The sequence below is a fragment of the Pristis pectinata genome, chromosome 10 (assembly GCF_009764475.1).
Source record: "Pristis pectinata isolate sPriPec2 chromosome 10, sPriPec2.1.pri, whole genome shotgun sequence".
NCBI classification, from domain to species: domain Eukaryota; kingdom Metazoa; phylum Chordata; class Chondrichthyes; order Rhinopristiformes; family Pristidae; genus Pristis; species Pristis pectinata.
In genome coordinates, this window is record NC_067414.1 from 62849017 (window position 1) to 62876146 (window position 27130).

Here is a 27130-nt window from a genome sequence, read left to right on the forward strand (position 1 = left end):
ATACATGTAGGTGGTACACACTACAGCCACAAAGCTGCTGTGATGGAGGGAAAGTTTATGACGAAGACAGGATTCAATCCAGCAGCTACTTTGTCCATGAAAAAATTAAACTTCCAGCTCACTAACCTTTACGTTAAACATACATGTACATAAAATAGAGAAAACCTGTCTTATGACTGGACTTTCAAACTGTATCTATTTTAGTTTTATTACAACATTGTTACTTCAAATCTTACATAACAACTTGCATCATCCTCACCGTTCACAGTCACCAGTGAATAAGGCAGCAAGGTCATGTAAAAAAATTCTTTTTGAAATTATGATACGGACTAATTTTTTTTATTTAGGAACTCCAAATGTTTTGTTGTCTTTCTCAGAACAACAACATGAGCAGCCAATACAATTCACTGTACAGCTCGCTTTCTTTGAGAACAATGGATGACTAATCACACCCAGACAAGCATCAGGGACACTGTCTAAAACATATGAACAGGAAGGGTTCTTGTCCCAGTATTGAATACAACATGACCAGGCTGAGGAATAAGTCACATCACAACTGCTGAAGCTGCAGAATTGCAGTTGTTGCTCTTGACAAGATTGGCAAGGATATTAAATTCTGAAAATAGTGTGAAATCCCTTGTTCACAGGTCATCAGTGAAACAATAATTGTATGTTCAGTCTGAAACAACTCCTTTGAAAAGGAAACAGGTCACAAAACAAAGGACCTCTGCCAACCTGTTCATTTTCTAAATCACACCTGAAAATAAAGGTTCATGAAGAGATGTTGGACCAATTCCTCTGTCTCAGGATCCATTTCCCAACAAGGGTACACATTGATGATGAAATTATTTATTGTCTTCAGTGCACCAGCGCAGCCATTGGCTGACTAAGGAAAAGAATGTTTAAAGATCAAGACCTCAGACCTAGCAGGAAGTTTGGGGGGCAAATTTGCAGCAAATAAAAATACCTCCTAAGACATTAATCATAGTGTGTTGAACATATTCTGTTTTACAACAAAGATTTACTAATGGTATTCTTATACAGCATATCATTCTTTTTTTCAATGTGTTGCAATCACAATAGGATAACTTTAACTGTAATAAGGAATTCTTTAGATAATTTAGCTATAATTCTGACTTGAATTTTACAGGCAGTGTTTAACAGACCTGAGGGAAAATTATTCTCATTATTCTTTCATGCTTTGGTGCACTTTTGTAAGGCCCTCACAGTTGGACTTCAATGATATCAGAGCTTTACACTTTCAGACAACTACAACAGGCTGCTTTTGACTGAATCAAAGGATTTAGCAAACAGATTTTCCTTCCCAAGACTTAACATGATTAAAAACCTGTTGCTTATGCAATTACACATTGTGGGAGATTCAAAGCTTGCTATAGTCTTTCTTTTTCCTTGTCTCATTCCTTCACTACTTCTCCCTATTGGTAATAGCAAATCACTCTGTATTTGTACCTCAGATCACTACCTATACTCTTCTTGTATGAGCATATGTGCTGATACAAGGTTCAAGATGGGTCTTGGGGCCATTACACAATGTGCTGCAATTTATCTGTCACTATGTTGCTCTTTGGCAGTGCTACCTCATCTTGGAAAGATATCTATATGAAAGAAAAAGAATTGATTTACCAACAACCTCCAAGACAAGTCACTCATAAACATTTAAGATCGTAAGGCATTTAGTGTATGATACATTTGCTTAAGCCTTTCTAAGTATCTGATGCAAGAAAGGCATGTGTTATGTTGAAACCCTTGTTATTGTGTGGCATGTGCTACAGAAAAGTTCAACGTCTATAGACAGGATCTTATCAGGAGCCATGAATTAACCACTGACTCCACCACCCCCCGCCCACCCCTCCCATCCTCAAGCAAATAGCCTCTAACCTGATGGTCTGTTTGGACGAGAGGAGGTGGGGGTCAGGGGATGGAGTGGCAACTGAGTGAAAACACCATAACCCCTGCCAGGAAACCTACATTCAGTCACAGATATTAAGTATGCAAAAATGGATGCTTTTCTACTGTAGTAAATTCCCGGCTGGAGACAGTGCTGAGATGGGACCACATGGGTCCATTTGTGAAAACCAGCAATTCAGGCACATCCCATAGGTCAGTCCTTTTGCCAGCTTCCACCGGGAAGGTGACAAATCTTTGCCACTTTGTAAATAATTTATCTGGAATTGAGTCTAGCAAATTGACTTAAGTTGGCAATATTCCTTCATTTGTCCAGTTGTTAAAAAGTATAGGGGTACAGTCACTCTTGCTGCCACACACAGTGCTGGGTATGTTCCTGGTGGTCGGTTCCCAATCAACCTGTAAAAGGGGACATAAATCACTAGGTGTTTCTTTGCTGAATTGGAGAAGCTTGGCACAGTAATTCACTCTCCACTTCACTTACAATGGTCATTTCCTGAAGGCTACATGCTGCAATGTCTCCTACCCTTCCCATTCTTTGTTCTCTTTGAGCAGCCTCTCCAATTCCATGTTCCCCTTCTTACTGATACTGTTACTTTTTCCTCATCGATTCACAACTTCAAAGGTATCCAAATCAACAGGCCTGTCTTTCACAATTTTGCTGAACCAATCCTCAAGAACTCTGTAGCATCTCATATAACTCAGCCTTCAAAATTAATCGAGACTGAATCATCACTCTCCAGTTAGCTGTAAAATGAACCCACAGCCCTTGTGTAGTCTATAATGCATAACCAGACTGACTGAGAATCCCTTGAAATGTTGCTGGAACCGCCTTTCCAGATGTTTTGCTGGATGTTTAGAAGAACTGATTAATCAGGCACATCCTGACAGCAAGTTCAGGACACTTGCTTCGGGCATGTACTAATCAGGCTAGTAAGTGACTGACAGGAATATCAATGGAATATTCAGATAAATATATCTTTGGATGTACTCATAGAGCCATTTGTAAGCTTAATTTTATGTGTTATTAACTTGCTTTTTGCTCTTGCTTTACATCCAAAACAGGTGAAACAGCATCAAGTTTCCCTCCAGAGAGAGACAGAATTCTAAAACTAATAAGGCTTTCAGTACAGGCAGAACCTTGTTGCTCACGCCTACTGTGAATGGTAGGCCCAATTTAATGCCAATCTAACAAAGAAAAATACAACTTATTTTCTTTTTATTTCAATTACAGTATTTGCCTTTTATTTAAATTGGAAAATGCACAAACTGATGCCTCAGTACTGTAAAGAATGGCATAATAACCTACAACTATATGCATTCCAAAAGGGAAGGTACATGGAAATACAGCTGATAAATTTTGTGAGTCAAAACAAACACTTCATTAACTGACAAGTTTCTTATTATCTCCTGTCAGTTAAAATGAAGATAATTTCTTTCAGGTTACTTATTGGCTCCAAATATTTAAATTAAAGCTTCAAAGCAAACATGCACTTCTTGAGCAGGGAAGGGAACTTTTAAAGGACAGTATGGCTTTTGTTGACCTACATACTTAACATTATTTCTTACATCTGTACCTTCTAATGAAGGTTATGTTTATGAGAAATGAATATGGGTTAAGATGGATAACAAATTAATGGGGAGTTCATCTATGAAAACAAATAGTACTAAATTCTTGTCTGCCAATTTTTTTTTTCCTGAAGGCACAGGCTCACTTAAATCTATGGTTTGAAGGGCACCAGCAGTTATCTGTTATTGCCAAAGTAGGCACTTCTCAAATCTCAGTTTAGACAATGTATGCAGGCAGGTTACTTATCAGTTAAGCTTGATCCCTTCATCAACAGATTTTTCCCATGTTAAATTTTACAGCGACGATCAAGATGAGAATCTTGAATGACAAAGCTAACACCCATATCACTGAGATACTCTGAAAAAACGCAAACATGTTATACAGTAATGCAGACATTATGAAAAATGTCTGTATTGTAAAAGACTAGAAATTTATTTCTAGACTAGTTTTAACCAAAGAACCACTCTGCAATTTATGAGTAGGAAATTCATAAGCTTCAGAAAACTATAATTCAAATATGAAAATCACGAGTAATTTAGTTACTGAAAAAAAGTAATTCCCTTGTCAAACAATTTTGTTTCCCCACATAAACCTACCAGAAAATCTGGTATATTGACATTTCCTGCAGATTTTAAATTTTTGCAAGCTATAAAGAAACAATTTACATAGAGATACTTCATGCAATCTTACTAAACCAGTAATGAAAACAGAGAAACAATCCATATACTGGAGTTTATGGTTATATACACATTTAAGTAAAACACCACTTTACAACACTAGTTAAAACTGTTATCGTCATTAGCTACAATATCATTTCAAATTCAATTTAATATTAATTGATGTAGCTAATTATAATTGCAGTTCAAGATCTTTATTTAAAAAAGCCAGGTACTGAGCTAACACAAAACGGGATTTAAATTTCAACTCCACAACAAATGGAAGTCAAGATACTTTGAAAGAAATGAATCACAGAACAACACGAACATTGAAACTGTGGATGCTACATCACATTCCTATATGAAAAACCATTGTTGCAGGAGGGCATGAGGTAAAACACTCTCAATTATAAAAAGGGGAAAAAAATACTGCCTTAAACAAATTAGTGAAAATTGTTAAATCTTCTCCTATAAAACTGTTAAGTCAACATTAAGGCTAATACGGCCACAACATGACCTGGTAAAAAGTCATACTTTTGTACAGCTGGAAAAAAAAACATTTTTTATGCAGTTAGAACATTCAGGACCTTGCATGGTTTATCACTGATTAATAAAAAAATGTAATGGGTGAGCAACTGTAGCAAACACCTCTATAAATCTGGATAGTTTAGCTCTTTGCAAATAGTAAATACTATATTTAAGGATACTGGCTTTGGAGGTATTGGTTGTATATTAACTAGCAGGCTACCTACATCAAACAATACATTGGCTTGACTTCAAATTGCCCTTTAATTGATTTTTCTTCAAAATAAAATTGGAAATTCTAACAATATTTTACATAGGTTTATGCCTAATATTGAATATGCAAGCAAATAATGCATACTATGGACACAGAGGGAACTTACAAGTGCTGATTTAATTACTGTAAGATAAGTTGCTCTAGTGTCTTTGCCTCCAATATGGTCAATTATACTGGATTGCCTTTGATTTGTTTTAATTTCCCATACCATTGACTCTGATTCAGTCACAGCAACTAAATTGTAAATACCTTTTGTTTAAATAATTATCCTTATTTTCTCCAAGGTAACACGTCTCAAGAGATCGCACTGTTTTGTCACAATAGTGATCAATACTCATTAAGGTAAACACATCGAATGGCATTGGAAAATAACACATCTGTTAATTTAAAAATTCACATGAACTGACTAAATTTCAAAAGCCAGAATGTAGCCCATTATATTGTAAGGCTTAATGCCTCTAGCCAAAGCTCATAGTTTATGAAGTTGACCACATTACTTTTTGAAACAGTAACATTTCAGAGCAACAAAATTATGAAAAAGTGGAGTACTTCAAAAGGCTCCAATGACCAACCTGGGCAATTCTTACGTTGCTACTTTTATTCAGGAACCATGGTTGGATTTACAGCAAAGTGTTTTAAAGTGAACACATTTCTTAGAAATGTGTACCTTTAATACTACTAGTTAATAACTAATACCAACTTAAAATTCCCTTTTGATTAGAATGAAAAGTACTTCCATGAGTGGTGTCCAATCGAAACACTTTATCAGCTGATCAAATGGTCAGTCTTTAATACCTATTCTAATGTTTGGGATTATTTCTCTCTTTGTTTTACATAGAGTTTACAAACAAAAAGTCTGATACAGAGCACTTTTAAACACAGAAGGAACAAATTTAAAATCATCAGCACCATGGACAAAATGGTACAAAAGATTTAAGGGTAGGCAGGGGTGGGTTCTATGGCATGCTCCCCTCCACATTTTGCAAAAATTATTTAGTGCATTTTCATCCCAAAAAGATGCAAAATTATATTATTTAAATATTAAATCTGGACAAGCAAGGTTACTGAGTAATACCTGAAGTGCTATATTGCTGTGAGCTGACAGTGGACAAACAGCAGGCTTTGTTTTTAGTATGGAAGCAAATCCATATGTACAGCTCAACACAGTGATGGGAAATCACCTGTTTAGTTCCATCCTACTTCCAAGAAACCAGTATTATGATTTAAGACACAGATAGGCAGCCACAGTCATTTCTAAAGTACAATTTCACAACAGGACACAAAACATCTGTTCTTGAGTATATCAAGAGAAGATGGAAAGTTTTAAATGGATTTCAATTAAATATGCAAAATTTAAAAAGAACAATAACATCTAGCCTATTTTTATACTGCCATAAACCAAGGCTGCTTGGAACTGGCAAAGCTACTTTGCATTCCATGTTGCGCTAGAATAGAAAAAAATTGACAAAGTACATAGGAATTACATTCCTTTTGTGGCTTGTTGTTACCTCTCTGTAACAATAAGTACTTGCCTTCATCAACTCCTTTTACTTTGCTCTGTGGCTTCCATGTCTACATCAGAGTTTCCTACTGTATTGTCCCTTTGTTCATTTTATGGACTTAGTGCAATGCTTCCTGCAGCAGAATGCCTGTAGCTAATTTAGCAGTAACTGGTGACAATTTCAGAATTAAAAATCTGAACCATTTGCATGAATGAAAAGGCAGTATCAGGTTTCTCTTCTGGCTTTCATTTTCCTCTTCTCTGTTTTGGCACAGTCTAAAGTGAATCCATTTTCTGTGATAAATCAAAAAAAAGGTCTTGAGAATAATTCATTAATAATTAATTAATGTTTTCAGAATCATTTGCCAACTGCCCACAGCATGTTTAAATTCTTCACTTGAAGGACAATTTAAGAAATGACCCCTTCTTCTGTTAGATTTAGAAATTGTTTGTTGTCCAGTAATTTTGAAGGCAACTAAAATGCTGATATTATACATGTATTCTAAACATGGAATTGAAATTATGATTGTAAACTATAAGCAGAATTAAAATAAAAATAAAACTGCTTCAGCAGTGTAGGATTGATACATGCAAATCCAGCTCCCTGTACAATGAGAGTACAATGACTCTCACAGATTCCAATGCCTTAAGTTAATAAGGAGGCTGGAGGGTGCAGGGAAAGCCAGAGGCACGGAGGCACTGCCTGTTTTAATAGCAGCACACAATTTAAGGAGAGGGAATGGAGACTGGGGGAAGCATCTCTGTTGGGAGGACATGGTTAAAATTCGACCACATGACAAATTACTTCTTTTTCTAAATACAAGGGTGTTATTTAAGTCTGTTGACTGTTACCCAATCTAATGATGACTTTTGCTTCAGTAAACAAAATGAAAGTGCTAATACAGCATTAAATTGGCTGCAGATGAAAACTGTTAACAAATTCCTTCAAAGAGGAACCACTCAAAACAGGAAATACCAACTTAGCACATTTAAATGAGTTTGCTGCAAAAATGGTGAGAAATTTTTGTAACCAGCCAGTGACTCAATCACATTCCATGGATACTTGTAAGAATCTGGCTCAGATGTTACATCTTTTCATAGCATGGTTTTATGAAATACTGCAAAATTTAGACATTTAATCCTCAAGTAAGGTTTGTTCCTACTTTAAATCACATGGCTTACTTCTACTGCTTGATGTGCTGGCCCCATTATTCCATTGTTCAGTGAGAGCAATGTCTGTCAAGCACTGTTCCACTTCAATTCCTGATCTTTGTGAAATTCCCTTCGGATCCACATCCATCAGAATCTTCTTTTGAACACCATCTTTGAGCTTTCACATAAAAAACAGTGTGATTAGCGTTACAACAGGAACAACGTAACAGTAACAATACAACTCTATCAATGTGCTGAGATGTTACAAGGGCCTTCACAGGTGGACTATCCATTAAAATTTGGCACAGAGCTGTCTGCCCTGCCAGGACTGTTCACTAATTGGACGCATTGTCTACACATAGAACAGTACAGCACAGTATGGGGCCTTCGGCCCACAATGTTGTGCCAACCTACATAAACCTACTCTACGATCAATCCAACCCTTCCCTCCTACACAGCCCATAACCCTCCATTTTTCTTACATTCATGTGCCTATCCAAGAGCCTCTTAGATGTTCCTGTTGTATCAGCCTCTACCACCACACCTGGCAGTGTGAATCCAGGCACCCACCACTCTCTGTGTAAAAAACCTACCTCTGACATCTCCCCTAAACTTTTCTCCTTTGACCTTAAATGGACGGCCTCTGGTATTGACCATTGCCCCCCCTGGAGAAAAGGTGCTGGCTGCCCACTCTATCTATCCCCCTCATAATCTTATACACCTCTATCAAGTCGCCTCTCATCCTGCGTTGCTCCGAAGAAAAAAGCCCTAGCTCGCTCAACCTATCCTCATAAGACATGCTCTCCAATCTAGGCAACATCCTGGTAAATCTCCTCTGCACCCTCTCTAAAGCTTCCACATCCTTCCTATATTGAGGTGACCAGCACTGAACACAGTACTAAGTGTGGTCTAACCAGAGTTTTATAGAGCTACAACATTACCTCGCGGCTCTTGAACTCAATACCCCAACTAATGAAGGCCAGTACACTATATGCCTTCTTAACCACACTATCAACCTGCATGGCATTTTTGAGGGATTATGGAGTTGGACCCCAAGATCCCTCTGTTCCTCCACAATGCTAAGAATCTTGCCATTAATGTTGTATTCCACCTTCAAGCTCATTCTTCCAAAGTGTATCACTTCACACTTGACCGGATTGAACTCCATCTGCCACTTCTCTGCCCAATTCTGCATCCTGTCTATATCCCATTGTAACCTATGACAACTTTCTACACTATCCACAACACCGCCCACTTTCGTGTCATCTGCAAACTTACTAACCCACCCTTTCCACTTTCTCATCCAAGTCATTCAGAAAAATCACAAAGAACAGGAGTCACAGTTCAGATCCCTGCGGAACACCACTGGTCACCGACCTCCAGGCAGAATACTCTCCATCTACTATCACCCTCTGCCTTCTGTGGGCAAGCTAATTCAAAATTCATGCAGCCAAATCTCCATGGATCCCATGCCTCATGACTTTCTTGATGAGCCTACCATGGGCAACCTTGTCAAACGCCTTACTGAAGTCCATATACACTACATCCACCGCTCTAACTTCATCAATTTATTTTGTCACCTCCTTGAAAAACTCAATTAGGCTCATGAAGCACCACCTGCCCCTTACAAAGCTATGCTGACTATCCCTATTAAGACTATGCTTTTCCAAATCCCATCTCTAAGAATCCTCTCCAATAATTTGCCCACCACTGAAGTAAGACTCACTGGTCTAGAATTCCCAGGATTATCCCTATTACTTTCTTGAACAATGGAACTACATTTACCATCCTCCAATCCTCTGGTACCACTCCTGTGGCCAGGGAGGACACAAAGATCGTTGTCAACACCCAGCAATCTCTTCCCTCGCCTCCCAGAGTAACCTGGGGTATATCCCGCCCAGCCCTGGGGACTTGTCTATCCTAATGTTTTCCAGCAACTCCAACACTACCTCTTTCTTAACTTCAACAAGCTCTAGCACATTAGCCTGTTCTACACTGACCTCACATTCGTCAAAGTCCCTCTCCCTAGTGAAAACTGAAGCAAAGTATTCATTAAGGACCTCCCCTACCTCCTCTGCCTCCAGGCACATGTTTCTCCCTTTATCCCTGAGTGGTCCTACCCTCACCCAAGTCATCCTCCTGTTCTTCATGTACGTGTAGAACACCTTGTAGTTTTCTTTAATCCTACTCACCAAGGCCTTCTCATGTCCCCTTCTCGCTCTCCTAAGTCCCTTTTTAAGCTCCTTTCTGGCTACCTTATAACTCTCAAGAGGCCTATCTGATTTCTGCTTCCTAAACGTTAAATATGCTTCCTTCTTCCTCTTGACTAAACGTTTCACCTCTCGTCAACCATGGTTCCTTCACCCTACCATCCTTTCCCAGTCTCAGTGGGACAAGCCTATCCAGAACCCCCCAAGAGGTCCCTAAACAACCTCCACATTTCTGCTCTGCATTTCCCTGAGAACATCTGTTCCCAATTTACGCTCCCAAGTTCCTGCCTAATACCATCATAATTAGCCCTCCCCCAATTAGAAATGTTCCCATACCATCTGCTCCTATCCTTGTCCATGGTTATGCTAAAGGTCAGGAAGTTGTGGTTGCTATCTCCAAAATGTTCGCCCACTGAGAGGTCTGTCATCTGACCAGGTTCATTGCCTAGTACTAGATCCAGTATGGCCTCTCCTCTAGTCGGCCTGTCTACATACTGTGTCAGGAATCCCTTCTGTACATACTTAACAGTGGTGAGGAGAAGGGAATCCACGTTGTGGGCGGGGGGGGGGGGGGGGGAAACAGAGTTGAACAATGATAGTGCTAGGGGGCATGACCTCCTTAGAGTTATAAATAGAGGTCCAGGGGAAGGAGCTTACTTAGATAATTGGTAGCCATGGAAATTAACCTGGCATTATCTTTGTCCTTTGGGATGATAGTAGATTCATGAGGAATTTTAGCAGAGGAAGTTGAGGCTCCAAGAACTTGATGTGAGACATAAGAATGGAATTAGAGCTCAGTTACTGTTCATTGTGATTTGATGCAAGGTTTTGTCAAGGCCCCAGGATTGTTACTGAATAAAATATCATGTTTGGATTATAAATGTGCATCTGTAGCATCTTTCACTATTATGGTATTATGTTTTATGAGCCTTAGAGAGGTTGTTACCTCTCTCTTTCCTAATCATCGAAGTAATCTCCTTGAAACTCTGTCCCAAGTGTTTTTGTCACAAATTTCAAATATTAGAATGCATCTTATTAACATGACAGAATTCAAAAACATCTACTTCACATCACAGTCAAATAATGTTTTGCCCTACCTCTACCATCATCCGAAAAACTTCTAAACAAAACAGAACTTTACCAACCTTTATTTCTGACTCCATTAAAATAAAATGGACATCAGAAGAGCCAGCAGTAACTGGGTGGGGTTTCTCTGGTTCATCGTGTAATTTAGAATTGGGTTTCTCCAGTGTCATCTAGGATGAAAAAAAATTAATGCAACTTTTTCCTTATTTTTTCTTAAAAAACCAAGTCGTGCACTTGTCAAAACTAAGAGCAACTTTTCTTATTTTTAATCCATTCTATTCTTTTCCTTTTAATTTTTTCTATTCTGCTATTCTGTGGGAAAACAATTTAATAATAAACTAATAATTTGCAGAATGACAAAATTGTTGTGTTTAACTCCAGCTTGTATCAGCTTTTATTGCAGTCAGTGGTGAATCTAAGTAGAGATGACTTTTTTCTTTATTCAGTGAGCTACTATGATCTGGAAGGCAGTAGTAGCTCAAACAGAGTCAACATTAGCTTTCAAGAGAGAACTAGATTATATATTAAGAGGGGAAAAAACAAGTTACAGGGACTGGGAAAACAGCAGGGGAATAGGACTAATGCTATAGCTTTTACAAAGAGCCAGCATCAGCATGATGAGCTAAATAGTGTCTTTCTAGCTAATGATTCTGATTTGCTTTGGGCTTGTAGGAAAACCATTGAGGCTAAAAGGAAATTGGATTTCAGGTGCTGCCACCACTGAATGACATAAAGGGATTTAAGAGAAAAGTTATATGCTTGGGTATAATGAGGGCAATAGTGGGATCCAGTTGCTGGCTCTCTGTGCATTTCTGGTAAACGGAGCTGAACTTGATGTAAGCTCATTTAAATATTTTTAAGGCATTGAAGAAGAATGTGAAAGGTCATCTGGCGTCAAAGAACTTTTGCAACTCTTTCTGAGAAGAAATTCCTCTCAAGTTCTTTATTGTTCTGTTAGTAATTATTGTATAATTATATCCACACATGAACAATGTCAGTGAATGGGTTAAAATCAATCAATATTTCGTATGTCAAGTACCTGAATTATTAATTTCTTGGACAGGATGAAAAAACACTGAGACCAGATGTACTTTGCAAAATCTAGAGCATTTAATCATAGCTAATAGCTTTGTATTAAACAGGTTAAATGGTATTTTGCAGACAGAATTGGTTTGTTGAAAAAGGGCTGGTGGTACAGATCCACCCAGTTCTGTAACCAAAATAGATGTGTTTTATTGAAAAATATCAATATAGGATGGGGTTGTCCATTGTACATTACCAAAGACCAAGTACCACCTTGGACAGGAACAGCTTTTATTCTCAGATTGGTATCTTGTCTTTGAGCATTTAGATGCTTTGCTTTCTTCTAGTAATCTTAAAATGTTCAATAAATTTACAAAGTTAATCTATCTCCTGTGTTCAACAATTATTACATTGCAAATCCTAATAGCTCCAAATCCATTTAAAAACTGATGGGTATGTGTATTGTTCTAATAAAATGTACTTGACACCAATCTTGTTGAAAGCTCTTAAATAAACTGCACAGGAAATTTTACATACAATTGATGATGCATTCTGTTTTGTTAAAGATGCCCAGTTAGCACCCTGTCTTCTTGTTGATTAAACAATCAAGATGCTTTTCAAATTTTCAAAAAGATCTTCAATACTGATTTAAAGATTAATCAAAAGTAGAAATTATTATTTTTATTTTGCACACCACATACCACTTCGCTTCCAACAGAATCTTCTACATGCTTGCCCTTCTTCTTTCTCTTCTTTCGTTTTGACTTTCCACTGCCAGCAGGATTCACCTGAGATTTTTCCTCTTCCTCTTCAGACACCTGGGCAATAAGAAGAAAATTTCCTTTTTAATCACTGGCCCTCAGTCCACTGCATTGAGTATATTATTCCATGTTAAATGTCCGAAACCATAAAGACATTTGGCTGGCACTTCAGAGTCCTAGTGAGCTGTGGTACACTATCAACTATGTTTTCATTTAGCTGGGACATTAGAAATTAAACCAGTGCCCAAATACCCTTTTAGAAGAATGTAATTAAGACATTGTGGCACCTTTCAAAGAAGAACAAGTGTGTAGTTTCAGGTGCTTTGCCTGGTACTTTTCCCTCAACCAACATCACTGAAACAGAGGACTGAATTTTATTGATTATACTCCAAGCTTGCTTAAAGGCACTAAATGAATAAAAGTAGTTATTGTGAAAGGTACACTATAAAATGATATTCTTTCCTTAAAAATGTATTGATGTCGATACAAATTCCAGAGCTGTATATTCATAACAGCTATGATCAAATTTGATGATAACACTGAAAACTTAAATGACAAAATATCAATGTATACATGTTTATATATGTTACTTACAGTTCTGGCCACCACACTACAGGAAGCCTTGCAGAGGCATTGCATGGCTGGAGAATATTAATTAAGAGGTTAGACTGGCTAGGCAAGGCGCTTGAGGGGACACTAGCCAAGACGTGGAATATTAAGAGAGACTGGACAGTATAATTGGGAAGGGCTCATTTTCCTTAGCAGAGAAATAAATAACCAAGGTGGGCGTTTTGGGTAGTGGGGGAGGTGGGCGGGCATGGTGGGGTTGGGGGAGGGGGGGTAGGTGCTGTACGATTTAACATAACTAGTTGAAGGCTTTGGCGGGGGGTGGGGGGGGGGGAAGGTGGAGCGATGATTTCTATTATTAAAGAATCACAAAAATTTTAAAAAGTTGCCATTCCTACTAGCCAGATCTTGGTCAAAAGCCCTGTAGGTTACTGTAGTTCAAGTGCTTAACTAGGTGCTTTTCAAATGTGATGAGGGTCGGTGCTTACACCACTCTTCCATGCAGTGAGTTCTAGACCCTCACCACTCCCTGGATGATTTTGTTTTCTCAAACTCCCCTCAGATACCTTCTAATTAGCTTAAATCTAACAAGATTCCTTCACACCCCAACACCAATACCAGCTATTTATCTCTCTGCTAAAGGGAATTGAGTCCTTCCTGATTACGCTGTCTAGATCTCTCATAATTTTATATACTTTGATTAAGTCTCCCTTCAGCTTCTTTTTCTTCAAAAATAAACCAGCTTAGCCAATCTCTTCTCATAACTAATATTTTCCAGCCCTACAAGGGCTTTGTATACCTCTGCTGGAAGTTGTCAAGTGATGTCACATCCTTTCAGTAACGTGGTGACCAGAACTGTGAATATGCAATACTCCGGCTGTAGCTTCACTAGTGCTTAATCCAGTTCCAGCATTACATCTCTACTCTTATGTTCTGTGTCTCAGCCAATAAATGGACACGTTCTACATCTTAGTAACCACTTTGTCTACCAGACTACCTTCAGGGATCTGGCAATGTGAGCTCTGTTCATCTGCGCTCAACAGTATTGTGCCATTTATTATGAACTCCCGTACCTTGTCTACCTAGCTGTTAAAAATGATGATTTAGAATGTTCTTTCCAAAAATTCATCTGCAACCAATGTAAGGCTGAGTGGCCCTTTAATAAGTCTAACTCTTTCTCCATCGCTTGACTAACCATCTCACTGGCTTCTACTCATTCAGAATCATGCCTGAGGTCAAAGAGTATGGAAAATTATGACTCAAGCCTGTATCAGCTTGTCTTTTAACAGTACAGAATATATTTTATTCAGCCAGCCAGTTCTCCACTTCTAAAGATGCCAGAACCTTAAGAGTCTTTACCTTTCCTCAATTTCACCTCTTCCCTTTAAATTTAATATCTTCATGGTTCTAAAAGGCCTACCTCACACCTTTTGTGAAGATGGACACAAGGTATTCATTTAGAACCATACCCAATTTTAAGCCAACAAACTGAGGTTATCTAATTAGTCTCTTGTTGAGCTTAATAGGCCCAACTTGTTATCCCTTTTTCCCTTTATGTATTTCCTTGCTTTTAGCTGCCAGTACTTTTTCATGCAAGTTCTTTGCCGCCCTTCATTTTTAATTTTACCACTGCACTTCCTTTACTTCACCAAGACTTTCTGCAGTATTGAGTTGCCAGTTTGTGTTATAAGGACCTTTTTCTCACCTTGACATACAATTCTAGGTTGGGAAGTCACACTCTTTTTGTTCAGTGCTTTGAACACTCACCATCTCCACCTTGAATTCCTCCAATTTACCTTTGCACAACTATTTCCAGTCACTTTTGCTACATCATATCTTAGCCAAGTACAAATGGCTTAATCCTGATTGAAAACTTATATTTATTGTCTACCTTTGTTTTGTTTTCAATAATTAAGCTAAATTTGAATGAATTATCATGAAAATGCTCCCTCACCACCACTGTTTTCTTCAGCAGCTTCATTCCACCTAAACAAAATTCATAACTACCCATCTTTTGTTGGTTTTTTCAACACGAAATGTATTCTGTGCTCTCTATGCCCTTCCTCATCATTTCTGCCCCAGTCAGTATTGAAGTAGTTCAAATCCCCAACTGGTCAATTGTTTTTCCATTTTTTACAAATTAGTCTACATTTTTGAATTAGGACATACTTCTATACTTTACTGTAGGACATGAAGAACTCCTAATTTTTATTTATTAGTGTCTCTGTTTAGCTACTATCTTTTCATCATTACCTTCAGGTTCTCTTTCTCAACTTCTTGAGCTATTAAGATTTCCTCTCCTGTCCAGTTGCCCCACTCCTCTGTTGGTGGACTCCAATCTGAGTTAAGGTCAACTGCAAAGGGGTCATCTATAAAACAAGGATATTCAGGATATAATTTTAAACATTCATGGATGCTCCTGTAATGCATTAAAAACAGATCTAAAAATATTAAGAGTTCCAGCAAAGGTGCCCAGTTCAGGAAGAAACTATTCTATCAATTTTTAAATTTCACTACCCTCAACTTCAGAAAATTTACTCCCAAATGCCTTGGTAGAGCAGGCAACTTATTGCCACTCATTACCTGTCTGGTTTGGTCACAGTAAGGAAGGATTAGATTGGGATCCAATGGCCATTACTCTGCTTCTTTTTGTGTAGAAACTTTTCAATTAAAAGTAATTCTTCAAGGTTTGATGGCTATACTTATTTGCCCTATTCAATGCATTGATATCTTGCAAATCTAAAACCACCATGAAAGAAAAATACTAAGAACAGGTCAAGCATATCCAAAGTAAAACCCAGGGGTTTTACTGACATAAACATAACATGGAAAATGGTGATAGTGTGTTGCATAACAAAGATCAATAAACATGGTTTTCTCATCTGTTGTTTGTTTGGACAGCTCTCTGCGAGTATTAATCTCTCTTCTAAGTGTGGCGGCTGCAGCAAACTGTGGTTTCCTTTGCTTGTGTCAAAAGGTTTGGAGCTTCCTGCAATTTCCCTTCCCTTGTGATTTCCTTTGCATGTGTCAAAAAGAGATGGAACATAAAAGGAGGAAGTCTTGTTACAGCTGTCCACGGCATAGGGAAGATCATACCTGGAGTACTGAGTAGTTTTAATCTCCCAATTTAACAGGGATATAATTGCAATACAGAGGGCTCAGAGAAGTTTCATTAGGTTGATTCCAAGGATGAAAGTGTTGCCTTATGACGAAAGATTGAAAAGAATATTCGATGGTGTTGATGTGAACAGAGAACACTACAGCACAGTACATGCCCTTCACCCCACAATGTTGTGTTGACATTTTATCCTGCTCTAAGATCTATCTAAACCTTCCCTCCCACATAGCCCTCCATTTCTCTATCATTCATGCGGCTATCTAAGAGTGTCTTAAATGTCCCTAATGTATCTGCCCCCACAACCTCTGCCGGCAGTGCGTTCCATGCACCCACCACTCTCTGTGTAAAAAATGTACCCCTGGCATCCCCCTTATACCTTCCTCCAACCACCTTAAAATTATGTCCTCTTGTGTTAGCCATTGTCGCCCTGAGAATAAGTCTCTGACTGTCCACTCAATCTATGCCTCTTATCATCTTGTACACCTCTATCAAGTCACCTCTCATCCTCCTTCTCTCCAAAGAGAAAAGCCCAAGCTCACTCAACCTATCCTCATAAGACATGCTCTCTAATCCTGGCAGTATCCTGGTAAATCTCCTCTGCACCCTCTCTAAAGCATCCACATCCTTCCTGTAATAAGGCGACCAGAACTGAACACAATACTCCAAGTATGGTCTAACCAGAGTTCTATAGAGCTGCAACATTACCTCGCAGCTCTTAAACTCAATACCCCGACTAATGAAGGCCAACACACCACACGCCTTCTTAACAACCCTATCGACCTGCGCAGCAACCTTGAGGGACCTATGGATGTGGACCCCAAGATCCCTGTTTCTCCACACTGCCAACAGTCCTGCCATTAACTTTGTATTCTGCCTTCAAATTCGATCTTCCAAAGTGTATCACTTCACATTTATCTGGGTTGAACTCTTCATCTGCCACTTCTCAGCCCAGGTCTGCATCCTATCAATGTCCTGTTGTAACCAACTGCAACCTTCTACACTATCCACAACACCACCAACCTTCATGTCATCAGCAAACTAACTAACCCACCCTTCCACATCCTCATCCAAGTCATTTACAAAAATCACAAAGAGCAGGGGTCCCTGAACAGATCCCTACAGAACACCACTGGTCACCGACCTCCAGGCAGAATACGCTCCATCTACAACCACCCTCTGTCTTCTATGGGCGAGCCAATTCTGAACCCACACAGCCAAGTTTCCCTGGATCTCATGCCTCCTGACTTTCTGAATGAGCCTTCCATGAGGAACCTTATCAAATGCCTTACTAAAATCCATGTACACCATATCCACTGCTCTACCTTCATCAATGTGCTTTGTCACGTCCTCAAAGAATTCAATCAGGCTCGTGAGGCACGACCTGCCCCTCACAAAGCCACGCTGAATGTCCCTGAAGGAGAGCTGATCATACAGAAACATTCTAAGGGGACTTGAACAGGGTAGATACTGAGATGTTACCAACCCTTAGGAGTTGAGAGTTATGGGGAAACAATCAGGAAAGTGGAAGGGGTCACCATTGTTATTATTATCATGGTTTATTTGCACACTGCCTTTTTATACTTTTTTATACTTTATATTTGTGTAAGTATGTTTGTTTTATTTTATAGTTATAATTACTCTTATCAATTTACTGTTTTGGTTTTTATTAGGCAAGGGAGTGCCATTGTAATCTCATTGTATTGTTGTTGCAACAGTACAATGACAAATAAAGAAATAAATAAAAAATAAATTAAAACATTTTCCTTTTGCAGTTGGTGTGAGGCTAATGCATTGAGTTCAGCACTGGCATACACACAATTAAGCTTCTTCTGCTCTGTTAACATTGTGGTGTATTTCTGGTGCAGGATAACCCTTAACTTTTCCATTTCCCACATATCCCATTGATTTCTCTCCATGAGCTTGTGCCAAATGATGAGCTACTTTTTGCTGTGTACTTATCTACTATAGTTCAAGAGTACATCATTGTCCAAACTCAATTTAGTACAACCTTTACTGATGACAGCAAAAGGAAATTTTATCCTCACCAGAGACGGTTTTGTGGTAAGGACATGGACATAATTTTGAATGCATTTGGAAAACTGATGGTATTAGATTGAACTCTGTCTGACTTTCCATCAGCGTCTGTTGGATATCTGATGCAATCTGACTGGTTGTACCAAATAAAATGAGAGTGAAGGATTTACATGAATGCCAATGGAAGGGTTAATCAAGTGGTTCAGGCATGTAGTGGCAGTGGACTGAATTACACACCATTGCTTTGGTGGTGTTGATTTCAAATAAAAACTTCAACCTCACTTCATCTACATTTGAGCAAACAGCTGTCAGAGTAAACAAATAAATGGTTTTCTTCTAAAGATCCATCAATGTTGTCTTTTCAAGATCACTAGAATAAATGCAGGAAACTGCTTGATAGAACTTTCCTTGTGACGTAGCACCATTAACATGGAGATGCACCCACACCCAGCTCAGTACTGACCTATGACCAAAGGTATAAGAACTTAAGAAACAGAAGTAGGGACAAGCCATTTGGGCCCTCGTGCCCGCTCCACTATTCAATAAAATTATGGTTGGCCTTTCACCCCAGCCACATTTCCCTGTTCAAATGTAATATCCTTCCGCCCCTTAATATCCAAATATCTGCTGGGGTCAGTCTTGAGTATTCTCAGCATTACAGAATTCCAAAGGATTCAAGTAAAGAAATTTCCAGTCATTACAGACCTGAATGGATGGTTCTGTTGTGGAGCAAAAGAATCATCACACAATCTGTTCTAAGGTATTTATTTGATCAATATTTCACCTCAAGAACATATCTTATGTAAGTTAACCTTGAAGGATGTGATCCTTTGTCTGACCACTTTGGCTACTTGAGATTGTGAATCCCAGGTCCAGATGCCACACAGAAAGAGTTTTATTATTCCACAAGATATGACTGTGCCATTAGTGAAAAACAAAATTCCGGGTCCATGCTCTGTTGGCGCCGGAAGCGTGGCAACACTTGCGGGCTGCCCCCAGAACGCTCTATGCAAAAGATGCATTTCACTGTGTGTTTTGATGTACATGTGACTAATAAAGAAATCTTATCTTATCTCTCATCTTAAAATAGCTTTGAATTTGGCTTCCATGGCCATATTTATAATGTCTGCCAATATGTACGATTTCTTCGTAATGAAAGATACCAAAAGCATTTGTTATCAAATTCTAGGAAAATTTTCAAACAAAACTTACATAATTGATCTAAACAGTGAGATGGTAAAATTCTACAATCTTTACAGCATGTGCGTGTGCACACACATACACACAATTCTACAAAGAGTCTTGTGGAGTAGTCATAAATCAAGATGGAATTCAGATAAACCACCTACAGTTTTCTTGGAACTTTGCTGAGAGTAAACTACCCACTGAAAATAGATCACTTAATTACAATTAAAAAATACATTTTCTAGAAAGCAGTGCATGGATAATGCTAAGTGTGGTTCTCAAGGGTTGGAGGATTACACAAGGAATGGAGGCTGAGGGAAGCTGGGAGGTTTGAGGTCCTTGGAAAATAATGAGTTAAGATCAGGAAACTCTAAAATCAGCTGCTTTCCACAGTAAAAGGGTACAGTGAAGAAGAATGGGATATTTGATTCAATTGTCTAGAAATGGAAATGCAAATGTTCTTGGTGTACTAAAACACAGATCAAATTAGCACTAACTCCCAATGGAATTTCACCCGTGCCCCCCTCCCTAAAAAAGTGGAAATTGGCCGAAATCTAATGTGAACCAGCAATAAGGTGGTTTACACCCAGAGTCAAGTGCTGAAGTGGCACCTGTGTGATATCCAGCTGGGTCTTCCCCAGTTTCATACACCTCCTGACACTTTGCTGCACAGTAATGAGAAAAGGGCTGCAGCTCGTAAAGGCACACTCCCCATAGCACTTACATGTCAGCAACAGACACTTTGGCTGCCTTGGAGAAGAAAGAGCTGAAGGAAAGAGAGAAATGGTTCCCAGAATCACATGAAGGGTTATACAAGTCCTATTCTGCAAGATGCATACTAGGAGAAAAGGTTCTGTGGATCAGGAGGCCTGTGCATTATTAAACAAATCACCCTTGATCTTTTATTTGTAAATAGTTGCAAAACTGTAGTCACAAGGCATGGGAAGCCTGGCTAACTAAATGAAGGGTTAAAAGAATTGTGGCTAATATGTAAATCATTCACCTGCGGTTGCTTCACTTAACCACAATAAGGAGTTATAGTTTTGAACTTACCTAAGGAGATACTGCAAAACTAAGACAGGTGTTGTTATTGCTTCTTTGTTGAAGTTGCTGCTCTTTACGGTGATAAATGGTGCAATAAATTTTCTGTTATTTAGAAAGACTGGGACCAAAGGCATATCTGTATGGTCATTACGTTGGTGGAAACAAGGGGATATGAGCAATTGCTTAAGAGATTGCTGCTCCCCAGCAATGAATGGGATAGGAACAGGCATAAATGATCTGTTGAGGAAAATAAAGGGCTGTCTTGTCCAAAAACCATTCCAGTCTTACAACTGCCAACTCTACCATAAGAAGAATACTTCAGGAGACAGCAGAGACAATTGCCACAAAATAGAGTAAGGTGAAAAGAAATGTTATGTGCGCACAAGATATGTCAGTTCATACCCCTTTACAGCTGCAGTGTACAGATCCTCACAGAGATATATATTTTATGTGGCGGTCTGTGGTCTTTAAGCAAAATGCTATTAATCAGTAAACACTGAAATGTTTTAGCTAGTCATTAAAGCAGATTATTAAAGTGATTATTTCATTCATGTGATTTTGTCAGTGCAGAGCAGAACGTGAGGAGGATTTTATACATCACGTGACCTCCCTAGTTCATGGGGCAGGCATGGCAGTGTAGCGGTTAGCATAACGCTGTTACAGCGCCAGCGACCCGGGTTCAATTCCGGCCACTGTCTGCGAGGAGTTTGTACGTTCACTCCATGTCTGCATGGGTTTCCTCTGGGTGTTCCAGTTTCCTCCCATATTCCAAAGACGTACAGGTTAGGAAGTTGTGGGCATGCTACGTTGGTGCCGGAAGCATGGCGACACTTGCGGGCTGCCCCCAGAACACTCTAGGCAAAAAGATGCATTTCACTGTGCGTTTCATTGTACATGACTAATAAAGAAATCTTATCTAGTGTAGAGCATTGATGCATTTACTGTAGTGTGGAGGGGATCACTTGATTTGCTTTGGAAAATTTCATTTTGCAGATTTCCTGTAAAAATCATCAACTTGAAATCTCCTTTTGTCCTGAGCAACCAATGCCTGTCTCCTCCACTCCATCTGGGGCTATAGGTGCTGAGCAAGGACATTCCCTGGTAGTCTTCCTCCTGCTGGTCTTCTGGTTCTGCCTCATGGTCCTCTGGCACTGGGCCTACTTGCACCTCTTCCTCCTGTAGTGGTAGTGCACGAATATGAAATCTCCATGTCTGCCTGGTGTGTACTGATGCAGGCAAGAAAATCTCATCTTCAGAAGAACAAAGGTAATTGTTTATTATGGTCCTATTACATGGTATTGGTATTGGTTTATTATTGTCACTTGTACCGAGGTACAGTGAAAAACTTGTCTTGCATACTGATCGTACAGGTCAATTCATTACACAGTGCAGTTACATTGAGGTAGTACAGAGTCCATTGAGGTAGTACAAGTAAAAACAATAACAGTACAGAGTGTCACAGCTACAGAGGAAGTACAGTGCAGGTGGACAATAAGGTGCAAGGTCACAACAAGGTAGATTGTGAGGTCAAGAGTCCATCTCATCGTATAGGGGAACTGTTCAATAGTCTTAACACAGCAGGATAGAAGCTGTTCTTGAGCCTGGTGGTACGTGCCCTCAGGCTCCTGTATCTTCTGCCTGATGGGAGAGGAGAGAAGAGAAGAGACAATGATCCGGGTGGGTGGGGTCTTTGATTATGCTTCACCAAGGCAGCGAGAGATATAGACAGAGTCCATGGAGGGGAGAACTCACTGTACTGAAACTTACCCTGTTGTGTTTGAAGATCCCACTAATGTAACGAGCTAGGAAAGTAAAGCACTGTCTTTGCCCCAAGGATCTATCCTTACACAGCAGTGCCAGCTGTTGAAAATGTCTGGCAGTGCAAACTCCCTCAGAGTGATGGAGTCATGTGCATTTGCTGGAAGTATGACATTCCCAATGAGGAAATTTTCTCATGATCCACAACCACCTGCACATTGACAAAATGGAAATCTTTCCTGTTCATAAAATTGTCTGGGTTATTATAGGGAGTCCTAATGAGCAAATGAATGCTATCAAAGGCTGTCTGCACTCACAGGATTACAGGTAAATCCCACAGCCTGAGATGCCATGATGCCTTCAACGATTTAAAACAGATGAAATCAATTTTTTTGTGAGCACAGTGTCACAAACCAGCAACAAAAGAAACACACTGAGCATGATTTAGTGTTAAAAACTATTTTATTAATCACTACTTATGATAATACGTAAAATAAAAGTAAAAATGTTAGTATGTTAGAATTCAAAAATGTTAAACCTCGAACGTTAACCCCAAAACTAAACTCTTCGTGTGTGTGTGTGTGACAAAGTCCAAAACTCCCAGTTCCTGAATGGTTCTTAAAGTTCAGTTCCGCAAGCCATAAGGTGAAACATGAGCAAGGGCTTCTTCAACAACCACCGTTGTCTGAAGATAAGATGTAGATGTAGAAAAACATAGAGAGTACATACGAAATCCAAATGTTCCACGATGGAACCCAAACGACACTTCAGTGTTTACTCGGTAGTGACTTCCTCACCCCGAAAAGCATCCGAACCATGGTCGTCCACACACAAATACCTGTTTCCTTCTACAGGTCAGCAACAAAGTGAACTCCACCGGATTACTTCCAACTTCCATACATGGATTTCAATGGCAAACACAGTTATTGTTTCTCATCCATCGATAGAGAAAACAAGCAGGCTGGTGTCTCTCTCCCTTCTCTCTCTCTCTTTCTTCTTCTTCTGACTTCTTCAACAACGTCATTACGTCCTTTATCTTCTATTGACGTAAGCACGCCCCACACACACATACACACACACTCTCTATCTTAAAGGGACTTTCACTGAGTCCGTAACACCTCCCACCTAAAAAAAATTTTCCCAAGAAAATTTTAACCGCGCATAGTTAGTAATGTTAATAATTATCATGCTACACAACTACAGACTATCAGATTAGTACAGATACATGTTTCCCATTTAACATCGGGAAAGACAATCAGCAATCACATTATCTTTGCCTTTAATGTGAGTTATCATGAGATCAAACTCTTGCAAAATTAAACTCCAGTTTAACAGCCTTCTGTTCTTGTTTTTGACTCGGCTCAGAAACACCAATGGGTTATGATCTGTATACACAGTCAATGGTTTCTGAGCGGTGCAAACATATACACTGAAATGTTGCAAGGCTAAAACAAGCGACAGTAATTCTTTCTCTATGGTGGAATAATTCTTTTGATGCTCATTAAATTTCTTTGAAAAGTAAGCTACAGGATGGTCAATATCATCAAGGTCACCCTTCTGCAACAACACAGCTCCTGCAGCTTCATCACTGGCATCTACTGCTAATGAAAATGGCTTTTCAAAGTCAGGTGTTTTGAGCACAGGATGGTAGCATAAAATGGCTTTCAGCTTCTTAAATGCTTCTTGACAAGAATCTGTCCAAACAAACTTTACTCCCTTCTTCAGAAGATTAGTTAGGGGAAGAGCAATATCAGCAAAATTTTTACAAAATTTTCGATAATATCCAACCATTCCCAAAAATCTTCTAACAGTCCTCGTACCTGTGGGAATAGGGAACTCAGATATTGCTTGAACTTTTGCCTGAACAGGAGCTTGCTTGCCTTGACCTACAACATAACCAAGATACGTCACAGTGGCATGGCCAAATTCACTTTTAGCCAAGTTAACTGTAAGGTTAGCCTTGGAAAGTCTTTCAAACAACCTTTCTAATGCAGAGATGTGATCCTCCCATGTATCATTCCCAGTCACTAAGTCGTCAATGTAGGCATCTGTATGTTTTAACCCATGAATCACTGAATTAATCATTCTTTGAAATGTTGCCGGAGCATTTTTCATTCCAAATGGCAAAACATTGTATTCATACAATCCAGAAGGGGTTACAAAGGCTGAAATTTCCCTTCCTCTATCTGTTAATGGAACACACCAGTACCCTTTTAATAGGTCAATCTTTGTAAGAAATTTTGCCTTTCCCACTGTCTATGCAATCATCCACCCTAGGAATAGGGTAAGCATCTGACTTTGTTACAGCATTCACTTTCCTGTAATCTGTGCAAAATCTAACAGTTCCATCAGGTTTAGGTACAATAACACAGGGCGAACTCCAATTTGAACTAGAATGTCTAATAATATCATTTTCCAACATGTATTTTATTTCCTGATCAACAAGTTTACTTTTTTCCACATTCATTCGATATGGGTGTTGTTTGATTGGTTTTGCATCCCCAACATCAACATCATGGGTAATTATCGATGTTCTGTTTGGAACATCTGGGAACAGATTTTTAAATTTTAAAATTAATTCTCTCATCTGTTGTTTTTGTGAAACTTGTAAATGGTCCAATTTCGTTTCAAGGTTCTCCATGATATTTTGGTCTTTTAGTTTCGATGGAACAATATTTGGTCTAAATTGGCCTTCCTCAACATCAACATCAGGCATTCTAGAAACAACCTTTACACCATCCACCAAGGCCACAACTGAATCCCTCTCATAATAAGGTTTTAGCATGTTTACATGACAGAGTTGTGTTTTCTTGCGTCTATCTGGTGTTTTGATTATATATGTTAGATCAGTCACTCGAGATTCAATAACATAGGGTCCAGAAAAACGAGCTTGCAAGGGATTATTTTGGCTAGGGAAAAATACCAACACCTTTTGCCCCACTGCGAATGTCCTAGGCCGAGCACGTCTATCAAAATATGTCTTCATTCTTATCTGGCTTGTTTTCAAATTCTCTCTCACTAGCTGGCAGACTCTCTCCAACCGAGTTTTAAATTTTTGGACATAGTCCAACAGACTCAAGTGAACTTCCTCATTAACCCATTGCTCTCTTAACAACTCCAAAGGTCCTCTCACCCGATGTCCAAATACAAGCTCAAACGGACTAAATCCTATTGACTCCTGGATCGATTCTCTAACGGCAAACAAAAGTAAATGGATACCTTCGTCCAATCCTTGGTGTTTTCAAAGCAATAAGTCTTCAGCATATTTTTGAGAGTAGAATGAAATCTCTCCAGAGCTCCTTGAGATTCTGGGTGATATGCAGATGATACAATCTGCTTTGCTCCCAGCTCATAGACTATTTGTTGAAAAATTTTTGACATAAAATTACTACCTTGATCAGATTGGATTTCTTTTGGCAAACCAAACAAGGTAAAAAATTTTACAAGAGCCTTTGACACCGTCTTGGCCTTAATATTTCTAAGGGGTATTGCCTCTGGAAATCTAGAAGTGGCACACATGATGGTTAACAAATACTGATTTCCAGTCTTAGACTTTGGTAATGGACCAACACAGTCCACAATCACCTTCGAAAAGGGCTCCCCAAAAGCAGGAATTGGTTTCAAAGGAGCCACAGGGGGTTTTTGATTTGGTTTACCTACCATCTGACATGTGTGGCAGGTTCGACAAAACATCACCACATCTTTTCTCAAACCAGGCCAATAGAATTGTTTCAAGATCTTCCCTACAGTTTTATTCACACCAAAATGACCACCCAAAGGCATACTATGGGCCAGGTTTAAAATCTCATCCCTATAAACTTTTGGAACAACAACCTGATGAATAACTTCCCATTCCTCATTAACAGGAACATGAGGAGGTCTCCATTTCCTCATTAACACTCCATTTTTGACATAGTATTCAGTTGGCACTTTTTCAATCTCCTCACATGAGAGAGCTTTTTCTTTCAATTCTGTCAACTCAGGGTCCTTTGTCTGTTCCACCATAAAATCCTTCCTCGACAAAGACAAATCTTTAAATTCAGGCTCACTATAAGGATGTTGATCCTCCAGTGAAGACAGAAAAGTCTCAGATAAGGCATCATAATTTTCTTCCTGTTTAGGACTGTCACAAGGAACTACATCAGACTGCACCGGACTGTCTGTCTTGGCTAATTCTTTAGCTCTAGCTCGAGTCACCGCACATGATGGGTAAACATCTGAATCATTCTCAGACTCATCAATCCTTGGTTTGGTTGTTAACCGTACCACAGGATCACTTTCTCCATCTGCAAGGTCATTTCCCAATAACAAAGAAACTCCTTCCACTGGCAAACTAGGTCTTATCCCTATCTCGACTGGTCCTTCTACGAACTTTGACTTTAAAATCACCCTGTGAAAAGGGACAGACATGGTCTCACCTGTAACGCCTCGTACTAGATTTACTTCACCAGTGTCACTTTCTTCACCAAAATTTAAAACACTGTCCAGCAAGAGAGATTGACTAGCCCCAGTATCTCTAAGAATTTTCACTGGCACCTGGGGTGACTCATCATTCAGTGAAACAAAACCCTCTGATACATACGAACGGAATTCTTTTCTCACCTCCTCCAACTTTTCCGCTTTTCCCTCTTGCAAGGACTGGTCTTTAACAGCATCTCCTAAACCTTTTTGATTTTTAATTGCCTGAAAGCAAGCATTGGGCCCAGCTTCCTTCTTTTTCTTCAAAAGGGCACAATTAGA

General features: G+C 39.1%; 1 protein-coding gene across 1 annotated transcript in view; it reads right to left on the reverse strand.

Moving 5' to 3' along the window:
- Positions 1–3146: 3146 nt before the first annotated feature.
- LOC127575332 (protein LYRIC-like) overlaps positions 3147–27130 on the reverse strand; it is a 76611-nt gene continuing 52627 nt past the window's right edge. Inside the window, exons 8-12 of the mRNA XM_052025139.1 lie at positions 15505–15620; positions 12625–12741; positions 10960–11070; positions 7635–7782; positions 3147–6746 (exon numbers count right to left, since the gene is read on the reverse strand). Coding sequence (XP_051881099.1) covers positions 6679–6746; positions 7635–7782; positions 10960–11070; positions 12625–12741; positions 15505–15620 — 560 coding nt within the window. The 3' untranslated portion in view covers positions 3147–6678. The remainder of the gene's footprint in view (positions 6747–7634; positions 7783–10959; positions 11071–12624; positions 12742–15504; positions 15621–27130) is intronic.